Source organism: Corapipo altera, unplaced genomic scaffold, assembly GCF_003945725.1.
Source record: "Corapipo altera isolate COAL_440 unplaced genomic scaffold, ASM394572v1 0, whole genome shotgun sequence".
NCBI classification, from domain to species: Eukaryota; Metazoa; Chordata; class Aves; order Passeriformes; family Pipridae; genus Corapipo; species Corapipo altera.
Window position 1 is genome coordinate 76,095,125 of NW_020884872.1, and position 15,418 is coordinate 76,110,542.

The 15,418-nt window shown below is 37.9% G+C and overlaps 1 protein-coding gene across 10 annotated transcripts in view; it reads right to left on the minus strand.

Moving 5' to 3' along the window:
• Window positions 1-3,908: 3,908 nt before the first annotated feature.
• AASDHPPT (aminoadipate-semialdehyde dehydrogenase-phosphopantetheinyl transferase) overlaps window positions 3,909-15,418 on the minus strand; it is a 29,759-nt gene continuing 18,249 nt past the window's right edge. For 2 of the 10 annotated variants that reach the window (XM_027634430.1, XM_027633979.1), the window contains 2 exons: window positions 10,624-10,701; window positions 6,438-6,689 (listed from right to left, as the gene is read on the minus strand). In XM_027634430.1, coding sequence (XP_027490231.1) covers window positions 6,531-6,689; window positions 10,624-10,701 — 237 coding nt within the window. In that variant the 3' untranslated portion in view covers window positions 6,438-6,530. The other 8 variants (XR_003526106.1, XM_027633900.1, XR_003526094.1 and 5 more) reach the window with 8 other exon arrangements.

Here is a 15,418-nt window from a genome sequence, read left to right on the forward strand (position 1 = left end):
GTTTTCTGACACAATTGCATCTGGGCTCTTCAAACATACATACCACAGATTTTCCCATCCCACTGAATGCTGAACTAGAAAAAAACTACGGACTAAAGCAAATGCAGTCTTGTTTCTTTGGTTTCTGTTATTGACTTCCTTCATACAAAGTACCAATCATTAAATGACAAAGAAAAAAAATAAGAAAAAAAAGGGGATTTACCTATATTCACTCATTTTCAGAGTTTTTTAATTCATATATTTTAATAAAAGCTTCCAACAGATAAAAAAGTTATGTCTTAATCTGCTCCTTCTCCTATTTGTTCAAAGCACTTCTTTTTATTTCTCAGCTGCTGGGCTACAAATTTTCTTTTGCATCAGCCCAAAGTATTTGTACCATTTGTATTACTTGAAGCACTTTTCTTGCAATTCTTGGTTACAGAGTTAATAAAGATGGGGTTAGTTTCTAGTTCTTTTAAGGCTGATTTTGTGTATAGTGTATGTGTGTGTGTATTATATGTGCATACATGTATGTGTGTATGTATGTGCATGCTACAAGTCCATAGCAACACAGCAAACAGATATATTGGCATCAACACATTTAAATTTTAATACAAATGAATTTTTATTTGCCTTTTAAAAGTTTGTTTATACAAACTCAATAACTCAAACTCCTGTCACTCCAAAAAAAGAAAACCAAACTAAAAACATATTATTCTATCACATGCCTTCAGAAGTCCCCAAATTGACTTCTATAAATAAATAAATCAGATCTGTTTTAGAATTCCTAGCACATACAAGGAGTCTTCACTACTTCAGCAGCCCTTCACTCTAGGACAAATTACTGCCTTTATCTGATATTACTTTCTTCCTTAACTGCACACTAGCCTCAGAAGATAAACTTATTTTCTGATTACTTAAGGGCATTTACATGACCAGTGTTACATACCTGTATGGCCAGCATGTCTGCCTTTACCAGTTCCAACTGAAATCAATGTGCTTCCACTGCAATTCGGAATTCGCTATTTTCTGGTTTTATCCTGAAAGGTCACCAAGAGATAACACTGATTTCTGCAAGCAGGAGTGCCTGACTGCCCCCGCTGAAATGCAAATATATATCCTACTGCACTCTAGGGAAAACATTCTAAATTAACAAGGCAAATCATCTGAAGATCCTAACAGACAATTAGGCAGAAACAATGATATCAGAAGTATCAGTCTCTTTGTAATAAGCTGTTTTCACTCACATGATAATTTTAATTGTGGTATGTGCAAGTACAAAACTGAAGTACAACCTCGATCCACACACAGTTTTACTATACAAAATTAATCTATTTTCCTAATGTTGTATAGGCAGCTAATTAATTGTAGACAACATAACTGTCACAAGATTAACAAAATGCTTTTATGCAGGTAGTAAACACTGCTTGCTGAGAATATTACTTTATTCAGAAGACAGTGTTTGAACTGAATACCTGCAGGAAAATTCCATTTCTCTTACAAAGAGATCAGTGACCTCATTGAGTAAGCAGTTCACTGTGCCTGTCATAAAAGCTGTCAATTAGGATGAGAAGTACACTTTACAATCAACAGATACACAGGCTGAGAATCCACTAACCTGAGGGTAGCCATGATAAATTAAACTATGCTCCTAAAGCTGAGAAAAAAAAAAATCAAAACTAAGTATCAGTCATCCAATAGTTTAATTAGTTTAATATTCAGTCACATCAAGTAGTGATGTTATTCAGCTGAGTGAGGTAATTCAAGAAATAATGAGGCTGCTTAAGAGCCATTTCAGTAGAAGTATATACTCCACTCCTTTGACCAAAGCAGTGTCACATTGAACAACCAAGTGACCACCGGCTGTTCAAGCAGCAGCAGCAGGTTTTGGGTGAAGCACTGCCCTGTCATGCCCTTGCTTCTGCTGTTGCTTCTGCTGATGTGTTTTTATGAAAACTTCTGAGACTCATCATCCAACTTCAGCCTTTGCCATCACTTAGCAATGAAAAGTGCTACGAAGAGGCCTGGACAGCTAACATGCTCCGCAGGCACACAGGGTGCTGGACACACAGGGCATGATCAAGCAGGAGAATGGGCAAGTGGCTGACCTGTATGTAAATTCAGGGGCAGGCTAAGTTCCTTCTTTCTGTCTCTCATTACAGATTCACATGGATTAAGTGTGTGTAACTGGTTAATTAAGTCAACTTCAACCTATTTCAAGATTAAAGGAAAGAAATTTTTTAGAACAATCAACCAAGGCTGGAAACATTAAGCTACCTCGACAAGGGAAACTCACAAGATAGTTGGGAAATCTTAACAGGGACTCTGAAGTGTGTAATATGGATACTACTATTTAACCTTGAGGCGAAAAAAAGAAACTGAGTTAAACAGATTGAAATAATTTCAGCTGCTTTGAGACTGTAGAGTAAAGCAGAACTAAGAACTTCTTTCTGTGAGCTAAAAGTTAGTATTAACACACTTTGCCTTTTACATTTACTACTTATTATTTGCAGTACAACGTTAAAGTCTTAACATGTAACTCCCATATTCACATTTTCCTTTAATTTATTAGGGTTTGGTAATAGAACCAAAACATTTTCTTCTCAGCTCAGCATCACCAACCTGCCAGCAGGAATTTTCATCACACTGGGACTAGCCCCACTGAAAGTTGTTGCAGCAAAAGGAACCTCAGATGTGTTACAGGTCCTGTGGCACTGAGGGCACAGCACAAGGCACACCAACACACACAGAAACAGGATGAAATTGATGCACCGGCTAATTCAGGCGTTTTAACAAAAAAGGCAAGTTTGCAATGAAAATCTCAGTGCCCTTATTGAATATCTGACTAGACTTAAATGCCTGAATAAGTTTATGAGGTAACTACCAAATTCAAAGTGAGACATTTGTACATCTACAACACTGAAAGCCTAAAAACATGAACCTGAAATAAACCCTCAACCAAATTCTTTAGAGCTTTGCCATTCATAAGAACATTACTATTTACCAAAGCTCCATCTGTCTTTCCAAGTTCTGGCACTGCCTATAGGTCTGGAATTGCATCTGCTGGGAGTCTTGGTGTTAGCTTTCCACCCAAACCCTGCTCCAGATGTCAACAGGCACACACCTAAATCCCTAGGATGTTTCTAAAAAGGAAGTTTGGCCAACCTTTTAAGTACTCTACATGTTGGAGAACAAAACATGCATTTCAGCTGAAATACCAATTTTCTTCCTGTTTACATCACAGTGCAAGTAAAAGTTCTTTTTCTGTGTGAAGCTCCTACTACAACCTAAAGAACCTTTGTGTTCTACGTCATAATTAAAAAACAAATCTTCAGATATCTCCTTACATGTGTAAGCAACACTGTGCAGCACTGTAGCCTTGTACTTGAAAATGTGTATCTTCCTTACGAGCATTAAGCTTCACACTACTGCAATTTTGACCAAATGATGAGACACTCACTCCAACATAGAATTCTGTCAGAGTTAAGCCAAGAAACTGCGTTGCACGTTATGGAATTAAAATTGTAGGAGGCAAGGAGTGGACAGCTGATCCAGACCTCTGAATCATGATTCATCCAAAGGATATTATTAAGAATATACAGTTTTGTCCTATGAATTGTTTCCAAAACAGCAGAGGACTGCAAGACAAGTGTTTCAGTAATCTCCTCTATGTCTGGATCTAAATAACAGCAAGATAAAAAAAATAACCACAAATAGACAACACAAACACAAAATAACCCACTTTTTATTTCAGTAAAGAAACTATACTCAATCTTAGAAGAAACAGGATTCATATTTAGCATCTGGCCATAAAAAACTGCATGTACACCACAAGAATATAACATCTTACAAAAAGTGACTTTTTGAAGAAAAAACAAAACATTTTTGAATTGTTTTCTCTCTTGAGAATTCAGAATTTATTTCCAAACTATCTGTATTCTGGAGGATAATGAAGCACGTATCAGGATGTCTAGACACCTGCAGAATTAGCCAGCAGTTAAGGAGTACAGGCTCTTTTAAACTTGGCTGCATCAATTCTGAACCAAGAACCACTTATCTTCTTTGTTAAATGCAGTACCATAATCTTGTAAAGCTCCAACGAAGAGGCAGTCTATGCTGACTTGTATAACTATCTTTTCCTTTCTATCTTCTTTGCAGATCATTGCTTTATTGTAGTGTCTTGGGTCAAGATGGTTGTTTAAAGTTGAGCTGTTGCCTGGATTTTACCAAAAATATGTATATTACAATCATATATACACTACTTCTGTTGCAGCATCTATGATTTCTTGTCTAAGACAGCACATTAATGCATTTGATCCCATAAGGTAGTAACAATATGCATCTTGTGTAAGTTTACAGATTCTGTAAAAGGCTAGGAGTGAATTCTCATGATCCACTTTGAAAAGTTACAGATTTTCATATCAAATGGCACCGGTCTCTTGTCACATCACTGCAAATTGCCTTGAACACAGTTTTGACCCCTGAAGTTCCTAATCCACTCTGACAATTTTGATGCAAGATACAAAAAGGTTTGAACACGGTAATATAATCACAGAGGTACATGATATTCTCAGTTGGAAGGGACCCACCAGCATCATAGAGTGAATGGCCTGTACAGCAGGGACTGAACCCGCAACCCTGTTCTAACCAGACTGAGCTAATCTCAGGGTCCAAACTAAACCACATTTATTCCCTTTGCACAATCTTTTCACTGAAGACCAAAACTTTTAAAACTATTTTTAGATCAGAGACCATTAACAAGTTCTTCTCAGAAAACACTGGGTTGATACACAGTCTAGGCCAGTAGATCTGACCTAAATCTCTATGAGAGAGAAACAGGAAGGCTGGGCAATCCTGTTCCACAGTGAAAAAGACTACCTAGCCAAGACCCTGCTGGAAAAGGCTCATGTAGCGCAGAGCTTGCGATTTTGCAGCTTACCCTCTAGGACCCAGGTATGTAGTATGGTCATGCCAAGGACAGTATCTAGAAAACAAAACAGATGAAGGAATGGAGCTCTGGAGAACATAAAGTCTTGAAGGCTTCTAGATGTAACTGGTACACTTCTTGCAGGAGAATGATGGGAGACAGCAAAGGTCAGCTCACCTGCACTGGACTGGGCCAAGAACTTGAACTAGTGTGAGAAGCTGGAGCTGTGCTGGACCAGTATTTCTAAAACAGCAGAGGAACTCGGTAGCCATTAAGACCATATTGAGAGGAAATGCAAGGAAGTCAGTGTTATGGCCATGTCTGGATATAGGGCTCAATTATGTTTATAATAGTGAAAAGTGTGATAGTGAAATATAAAAAAACCCCAAACATTAATCTTAGAACTGTGAGATTAATTTATCTGTACACACAAACAGCACTTGTTTCAATATATGCCTCCACACCACAGAGCCCAGAAAAATTTCTAATGACTTCAAGAAGGATCATTCATATTCATAAGGAGTCGGAATGTCCTGCTTGTCTTTTAGCAGCATGCTTTTAGCTGGTAATTCCACAACTATCCAGCTGCTCTTTCTCACAGCAGTAAAAGGAAGTGTAACAATTCTGTCCATTTGCACTGCATGAAACAACATGACTCAAGTGGCTTTTCACAAGTCATTCCCATCAACTAATCTCATTGCTATCTAAGATTTAAAAGGAAATTAGTCTTACTTTTCAAACAGTTCAGTGTAAATTAAAGACTTGGAAAAAATCATAATGTGAGTAACTGCAATCTTCTACATGATTCTGTCTGAATCACTGGAAACTATGATTTTACTTCATGGAAAACTAACCAAAACAAACACCTTTGGTTTTGTAACCTTTCTATTTAGATACAGTTGTGAAAACTATCATACTCCTGGTAAGCAAACCAAGTGCAATTTTCTAATTTAATAAAATTGGTTTGTCCTCTCCTTGGATGCAAGCACGGTATTATAAATAATTTTATTAATACTTTTAATACTCTTTCCAATGACAGAAAAATTCTGGTTGGAGACACTGATTCTATGTAGAAATAACTAATCTCTAATATGAAATTTATTCCTTTATCCCCAGAAATCTAGATCTGAAATTTCTCTATTCATCTCACCCCATATTTGCAGTTCATTTGTACCAGTTTTCTGGTTTTATTCATTCATCTGAGAATAAACCCGTTATATTTATAAGAGAAAAAGCAGTATCATAATTTAAGCTTCAGCAAAAATGAAATATGGAAACACATTTTTATATACTAAACACTTGTTAACTAATGAACAACATTATTGTAGGTCTGCTTTCTGTTCCTAGCATGGATATTTATCAAAGTGTGAGAACCACAGTCAAGGAGATGCAAAAAAGCATGTGGCCATCTTAGGCTTTTCACTCAGAATTCCTTAAGCAAGGAAACTTGTATCTTCCTTAAGATTCTGATAAAGTATCAATTTTGAAAAGGTGAAAATCAGGTTGTTAATTTAAATAATGAAAAACACACTTCATCTACACACATGCACTTATTCCCATACTTGGAATTATGTAGAATAACAGCACGAAATCTTCAACAATTTTCTTTTTCTTATAAGCATTCTTATCTTGAATGTGAACTCTGTTGCACTGGACTCTCCTGCTTTGAACAAAAATTGTCCCAATATGCAGAATCCTCAGGTGCAACTGGAATACCAGATGCAACTAAATCTTCAAAAGTCAGTAACGTAAACTGTGGTGGGTTAGGCTCCATGGAACGTACCTAAAGGAAACACATATTAGCATAACACGAATCAATAAGCATTAATTTCCTTCCTGTAAAATTCTCTGTCCAATTTAAACTACACACTGCTTACTGAAGAAGAAAGGAAATATTCTGCATTTGAGATTAGTGTCACCGCCCCTAATTCAGGCTATCATTAACTAACAGAAGCATTTGACAGGCCACACAGAAAAATCAAGTTTTTCCTTCACAATCAAGTTCACAAAACTGACAGAACGAGGGCTATAGAATGCTGTGAGTACAACAGAGTGTTTAAGTCCAGTAAAAAAGAAAGACAAAGATCACCATCAAACAGATTGTACTTCATTCTCCACCAGATATGATTATTTGAGACAATTACATGAGGATTCATTCCACTAGAGGTGTGCCTATTCATACTCCTTTTAATACCAGTAATCCTCATGGTTGTGCATGCCTCTCTCAAACTCAAAACGCTACTTAAGAACTAAAGCAGTCACAACCAACCCGCCATTCCCCATGTTAAATCCACATTAAATGCAGACCAAGATATTGGAGATGAGAGTGTCATGGTTTCCATGTTAGTTTCATCGCTCCGAGAAAAATCATGTTTCAAAGAAAAAAAGATCTGGGTTTTTTTTTGAGCACATGTTACTGTGCAGCCTGCTGTATATGCCTTCTCCAAGTGAAGTTGTTCCCAGACAGCAGGGCAAATAGTACAGCTTGCATGAATCCAACATAAATACGGTTGATTCTTCTAAACTGGCATTTGCTCAAACAACATATTCTTAATGTTTAATATTTGATAAAATTCAGCAAGGCTCCTCTGCAGTGGGAGTACTCTGTACATCACACAAACTGACTCATGTCTGACACAGCCTAAGCCTATCCAAGGCCCTCTGGTGTGGCAGCATGACCCACTGGTATATCAGCCACTCCTCCCCGTTTGGTGTCACCAGCAAACCTGCTGAGGATGCACTGCACCATCATCCAGTTTCATTAATGAAGATGTTAAATGGGATTGGACCCAGTTTTGATCACTGGACTACATCATTAGTTATAGGCCTCCAAACACACCTTCTACCACTATCACTATGCTCTGGCCCCAGCTGTTCAGCCCGTTTTCAATACACCTACTGCCTGCTCACCCAGTACACATATCAACATTTACTCCAGGAGGATCTTCTGAGAGAAAGTGCCAGAGGTAGAAAGTACCGAAACACAGGTAGACAATATCCACTGCTCTCTCCTCACCTATCAGGCCGGTTGTTTCATTGCAGAAGTTTACTAACCATGACTTTCTCCTGGTGAAGCTATGCTGACCAGTCCTGATGATTTCTTTGTCCTTGCTGTGTCTGGAAATGGTTTCCAGAATTAGCTGCTCTGCCACCTTTCCAGAGATGATACTTTATTCCTCATATTGTTTGGACTAGTGTACAGGCACTGTAAAGGGACCCCAGTATGATGAGTTCCTGGAGAAAGGTTGGGGAATTTGTTCATAATTGTACTTTGTAGGCCTTTTCTTGCTCACGTACCAGTGCTGCAGATGATCCCATCTAAGGTCTATTTTGAGGATTTTGTTGTCCCTTTCTGTCACATCAATAAAGGTGGGTCAGTAAATAGGTAAAAGTGCAAAAAGGTCTACTCTCCATTTCAGTGTTTGAGCAGTAAGCTACTGCTAGGAATAAATGCAGAGACAACAAAATGGGTTTTGCTTGTTGTAACTGCACAGAAAAACTCTAAGTTGTCAATACAGACTGAAACCAGAAGTTATTGAGCTGGCTGTCACTTTATGTCCTTACACAAATTACATAGTGTTGAGACATTCCTGTTCATCTGACATTTTGGAGATGAGGTAAAACTGAAGGAACTGTGCCTAGAGCCATGTAAGTGACATCACAGATGCATACCAAACATGAACTAAGGCTCAGAGCTAAGGAGATGTTAACAGATCTAGTTTGAACTTCAGCGCATGCTTATCTGAAGACAAGTGTGTTCTGACTGAATCCATCTCAAATCTTGTGAAATTTAGCAAGTGACAGACAAAAAGATATTTTATAGCCTACAAAGGAATTATAAAGAATAATAAATTCAGCCCTCTTTCATTGAGATTTGCCATAGATTGTCTAGATCTCAGTAAACACTGCAGATACATGTTCTGTTTCTTAAAGCATATAGCAGTCACTAGCAGACACTTTGTAAAGATTCTTGACACTAGAGATTTTTCACTATAGTACATTAATGTAACGATTGGTCTTTCCTGTGCATTGTAGGTACTTGCTATCAGTATAAGAAGAAAGCTGAACGTACATGTTCTGCAAACAGGACATAATGAATTATTCCTGTGATTGTAGAGGGGGAACAAACTCAAACACTGACATCCTGGAACAACTGCACGTATTTAACAAGGATGAACAACTTTTTCTCTCAACACATCTAGCAAGACATTTAAAACAAAATCATTTTTTACAGTTCTGTTACACAGAGAGAAGGTAATTTTCATTTCCTTCATGTTCCTGTTAGAAGGAGGTCTAAAAAGGTACAATGCAATAGTATATAAATTTTCACTTAATTTTTCTTTTGGGGAGTCATAGGATGCTCAGTAGTCCTGCTTAAAACGACCTTTTTTCAGTGAACTGAGATAATGAAATTCAGGCCATCAGAAATCTAGTCAGTGGACAAGTATGCCTTTGAGACTTCTCTTGATTCAAAGATTTCTCATCATAATTCTTGATATCATTACTATTCTTCCTATGATAACTTCAAGGCATGTGACAGTGGTGATGAAGGTCAACACTTAAAAATCCTGGATTTTTGTAGCATACTTAGGTAGCTGTCTTTATAAATAATGACCATCTTCTTTTCATCTCAGACTGCATTTATCAGTATTCCTGTCAGAAGAATGATATGCCATCCTACTGGGAACTTAAATATGTCCTGTCTAGTAGAAAGAATGTATTTTCTTAAAATAGTATTTGTACACTGATTTAACACAGTAAAACCCCAAAGGCAGTTTATACCTCTTTTTTCTTTTTAACCTACCCAACACTAGTTAAAAGGTCTGCCTCTTTGTGTTATTCATGAACACAGACAGACTTTATTACCATGACAGACGTGTGCATTACCACTTCTATACTTTTATCCATTCCTACACTACGTTTTTTCTAGTTCCTGGTAGAACCTTTGTATGTAAATAACAGAAAACAACTAACCCATTTTCTTGTGAGCAAGAAGAAGTCTGGTAATTTGTCACACTCTCCTTTTCTGATTGTCTGGCTATTTCAGCTACAACTTGCCAGTCTGTCTCTCCCTTAATTTTGACTTTTATTGCTATTTTATGACTGAGATCTTTGTTAAATTGCACAGAAAATCCTGAAAAGCTTTTAAGTAGCTTTGTTCCTTCTCTCAATAGACACCACATGGAATGAAGACTAACACTGCTGTTCTTCCCATCTGCTGGTTGTTGTTGTTTGTCTCAAGGGTTATCTTGTCATAATGGTGTTTGAGCAATGGATCTGCTCCGGGATACACACACTGACAGTCCCCCATTAAAATCAACTTTGTGAGGTGTCATACAAGTTTAGCAAGTTCAGATTGGTTCACTGTTTCCATTTCCCTCTGTGAAGACCATCTTTCCCACATGAGTACTAGCAGGCTGTGACAAAAATCACTTAATCGTCTCTTGAATGAATACACTGATCACTGCATTCCAGATCTGACATTATCTGTTGCTGTCTTCTGAAAGCATTTCTCCTTCCCAGACCTCTCCTGAAACAGACACAATATAACTACAGGAAACAGTTCAGTAATACTGCTTGGTTCTGGTTAAAACTGTGCTTAAGATAAGCATTTTCCTTGGCCCTAAATCTGAGATAACACATTTTTAGCTACAGCGTAACAATAAGTTTATGTTCAGATGATTAACAAGACCTGAAACTGTTTCATAATTTCTTACATCAGAATCCTTTTGCACAAATCCCGTCTGTTTTCCGAGTGCCACTGCAACATGATGATGGTCATCGAACCGGGTTTCCTAGTAAAGATAAAAAATGGCAATGGAAATGCATTTTCTTTACTGGTTCAGCAAAGACTATATAAATGTTTAGATTATGGTTCAGAACAATAGCAGACCATAATTTAAAATAAAAACATTAAAAAAAACAAGAGTAGTTTTTAGCAGTCTTGTTGGAGAGCTCAGTGATGCTGATACATTAAAAAGTTAGCAGGGCTGAACTGGTTACTATAGGTTATCATCACCTCACCCATTTGTAGATATTTATATTCAAGTTTGTGACCTCAGCGTTCCTTTACTGGTCCCTTCTAAGTGACAAACCATATAACCCATCTTAGCTATCCATTTTCCAATGAGATGAACTGAACTCCTGGAAGGTATTCTGAAAAACAATGATTTTAACTGTAAACTTAAACCAATGACTCTCTTACTCTTGTCTTCAAACAGCAGGTAAGAGCACAACTTTAAATTCCCGACACACAGTCTGAGCACTGATATGTGTAAATACAAATCAATGTTTCTCAACATTTTTAGATACCGAACTATATATTTAGTGATAGAGTTTTTACTTACTTAATAGTTTTACTTGAAAGTGTTTTCCTCAAAGGTTAAGAATTCACCCTAAACAAATAATTTCAGAAAAAAAAAAGAAAGCAAACCCTTTTATATACTCTTTCTGAATAATGCTTATCTTATAGTAGTCATAATTCCACTGGTTTTTTAAAATATACGTTAAGGGGAGGAAATAAAACTTTCCTTGCTCTTTTATCCAAAAGTTTTCAAATAATTTCTTCACAGACTTTCTAAAACAGAAATCAAGAATAACAAGAATTTTACCTAGAAAAGTGAATGATTTAGATATCGCCATTAACCTGAAAATCATTGAAATATTCTCCTGGAATGTAAGACTGAATCTCCAGTTTTGGCTTCCTTGGGAAACATTCTAACTGCACTATATTATAATATAAAGCAAATATCATAGTATCATAGTATAGTATAGATTGGGTTGGAAAAGACCTCCAAGATCATCAAGTCCAACCCCTGATCCAACTCCAATTACTATATCATGGCACTAAGGGCCACGTCCAATCTCTTTTTAAAAACCTCCAGGGATGGTGAATCCACCACCTCTCTGGGTAGGCCGTTCCAATGCCTGATAACCCTCTCTGTAAAGAATTTCTTCCTAACATCTAACCTAAACCTCCCCTGGCAGAGCTTGAGCCCATGTCCCCTTGTCCTATTGTTGGTTGCCTGGGAGAAGAGACCAACCCCCACCTGGCTATAACCTCCCTTCATGTAGTTGTAGAGAGTGATGAGGTCACCTCTAAACCTTCTCTTCTCCAGACTAAACAACCCCAGCTCCCTCAACCTCTCCTCATAGGACTTGTGCTCAAGTCCCTTCACCAGCCTCGTTGCTCTTCTTTGGACCCGCTCCAGCACCTCAATATCCTTCCTGAACTGAGGGGCCCAGAGCTGAACACAATACTCCAGGTGTGGCCTCACCAATGCAGAGTACAGGGGAAGGATCACTTCCCTGCTCCTGCTGGCCACACTGTTCTTGATGCAGGCCAGGATGCCATTGGCCTTCTTGGCCACCTGAGCACACTGCTGGCTCATGTTCAGCCTCCTGTCGATCAGCACCCCCAGGTCCCTTTCCGCCTGGCTGCTCTCCAGCCACTCTGTGCCCAGCCTATAGCGCTGCAGGGGGTTTTTGTGGCCAAAGTGCAGGACCCGGCACTTGGCCTTGTTGAACTTCATTCCATTGGAGTCAGCCCATCTCTCCAGTCTATCCAGATCCCTCTGCAGAGCCCTCCTGCCTTCCGGCAGGTCGACACTCCCTCCCAATTTGGTGTCATCAGCAAATTTGCTGAAGATGGACTCAATCCCCTCATCTAAATCATCGATAAAGATGTTAAAAAGGATGTCCTCCTATTTCCTCTGACAGGTTGTTGGTTGCCCTGTTTTTTCCCCTTTTAATCTAAGCAAAATGTCTTTTAAAACAATGCTGTCAGTCTGCATTAGGCTTCTCTACAGTTCATCTACTATACAGAATTTTCTAATATTTCAGTTGCCACGATACCATTTCCGTGATTCCCAAACAGCCCTATATATAAAAAAGTGCCAAGATACTCAGCTCAAATCTACTCAGCCCAGCTCAGCCAAGACAGCAGCTGCTCCAGCCATGTGTAGCAGCAGTACAGTTGCAAAGTTGGGAGACTGTTCTGGCAAACGTGGGAGCCTTGGCAGAAAGGTGCTGGTGAGGAAGTAGAGCTATGTTTTTACTTTGATCTCTTCAGCACCAAAACTGTGCCTGCTTGACAGCTTTAGTTGTGAACTTTTTAACCCTCACCTACTTAAACACAAAACATTGAGCTCATGCTGTTTTACCTTCCTGCAAAGTGCTAGTAAGAAAATGACTGTTTCAATTCTGTCTAGATTAGGAAAAATGTTTAGTGATCACAAGAAACACTAACAAACCTACAACATAAGCAGTATTTCCCACGACTGCAAGAGCTACAGATGTATTCACTACGAAGTATTTTACTGGGTTTTCCGTTCCTTTACTAGGGAACAAAACTGAAAATAAAAGAATGAAAATAAAGAATGCTACTTTGGAGGTTTGATGAAATATAACCATTCGTACACAGTGTGCGCATTTCTGTAACTTCATCGAAAATAAAAAAGACTATGAAAATTAGATGCTCAGTCAGGTGTTCCTAAATAATTTATATGGTTCTAGGCTAGTAGTGTTTTGTGCTTGTCTAGATGGAAAAATTACTACATTGGGCTTTTTATCACTTCATTTCCCCCTTCTATCAATTTTTTTTCTTTTTTTCTTGTTCAAGAGGTTAAAGACAGATCAGAACAGAGGACACAGTACAGCACATTCAGCACTGGCTTACACCTGTAGTCAGAAGTCTACAAACAACTGTGTTATGGTTTTAAGTTAAACACACTGAATTTTCCTTTTGTGAAGTCAACTTACGTATTACTTCTTATTTAAGTAACTAAAAACATATTATAGATAGTATTTTACACATTGTTAATAATGTTTTCTCAGTTCAAAGCTGTGTTTAACAGGCAGTGACTCTTTAGACAGACCATTCCCTGAAGAGACCCTGCTCAATGAACAGTGAATTTAAAAGGTTCCAGCTCATTTATTTCCCGTATCCTCTGTGGTCATGAAAGAATTTTCAGCATCTTGCAATAGAACACAGTAAACCATGTCCTTCATGTGTCTACTAGTGGCCAGCAAAAACCTTAAGCTACAGAGTTAATGAAACATACTGAAACAGCAGATCAGCTTGCCTCCCTGGAGATATTGCTATACCAGCTTATAAAATTAATATCTTAAATGGAAATAGATGAGAAAACAGAAAGAGGACAATCGGACAGAATTCCTTCGAGGTAGAGAGTTCGTTTTGTTAAGATTCCTCTCTATAAACCAGAAAACATATAATGGAGGAAAATTTGTTTTTATCTGCACAGAACAAAAGTGTTACTAGAGCTGTTCAAGCTACAGGCAACCAAGACTTATAATGATCTCATTTCAAAGACTTGGTGGAATGATGTGTCTGGGATTCAAATCATTATGAATTCACCCAACAACAGACAGCTTATGAGGAAACTGTACCTTCCCAGACAGCAGAACTGATAGCTGCGTGAATCCAGGCGGATTAGCTAGTCTTAGAAATAAAACTTTCTATTCCTATTTATTCCTGATAATGCAACAGGATTAATTTCTCTTACTGAAGGTGAAAGATGCTAACTACAGTTGCACACCAGCAATTACTAAATATGTTTCAAATTGACCCAGGTAATCTCTCTTTGAAATTCATGTTCTGGAAGTAATGTATTTGCATATAAACAAACCAAGCAACTATTTGTTGTGAAAAAATGCAAACAATTATTTGTGCAGCAGCAGTGATGCCAAGCGACTCTTAATTCCAGAGCAAGGTTTAAGATAAAATGTGTGCTTCCTTCCTAAGCTAGTTGTATCCAAAACCGAGGTAGGTACCAAAACAGAAATGTTCTGTATCTCATTTAAGATTCTTCTTCAATATAGATTTCTGAAAATGCTCTCCAGCCATTCTTCCTTAACAACTGTACACAACTGGGATGGAAAGAGTCATGAATACATTTAACATTTGCGACTCAGTAATTAGGATTTTTATTTTTTTTTCACAGGATGTCTTACATTGGAAGGGACCTTAAAGGTCATCTCGCTCTAACACCGCAGGGACACCTTCCACTAGACCAGGTAGCTCAGGGTCCCATTCAACCTGGCCTTAAACACTTTTAGAGATGGGACATCCACAACTCCTCTGGGTAACCTGTTCCTGTGTCAATATATGTTTCCACATATAAGAAATATATATATACACACAAAATAAACTTATGTTTATATCTTTAAATTATAAAACTTGTCTTAATTGTTTTCAATCAACTTCTTTCACTTTTACTGAAATTAACTACTACTTCATTCTTGTCGTGGTTTAACCCAGCAGGCAGCTAACACCACAGAGCCTCCTCACCAGCAGAGCATTATGAGGAACTAAAGAGTTCTTGACTTAGTGTGCCAGTGTGTTAACACTGTTCTCATCCTAAATTCAAAACACAGTGCTATGCTGGCTACTAGGAAGAAAATTAACTCTATTTGAGATGAAACCAGGACAAATCTTTAAATTTATTTTTTTCAGTGGAAATAAATGGAGCATACAGAATTACCCGTTATAAC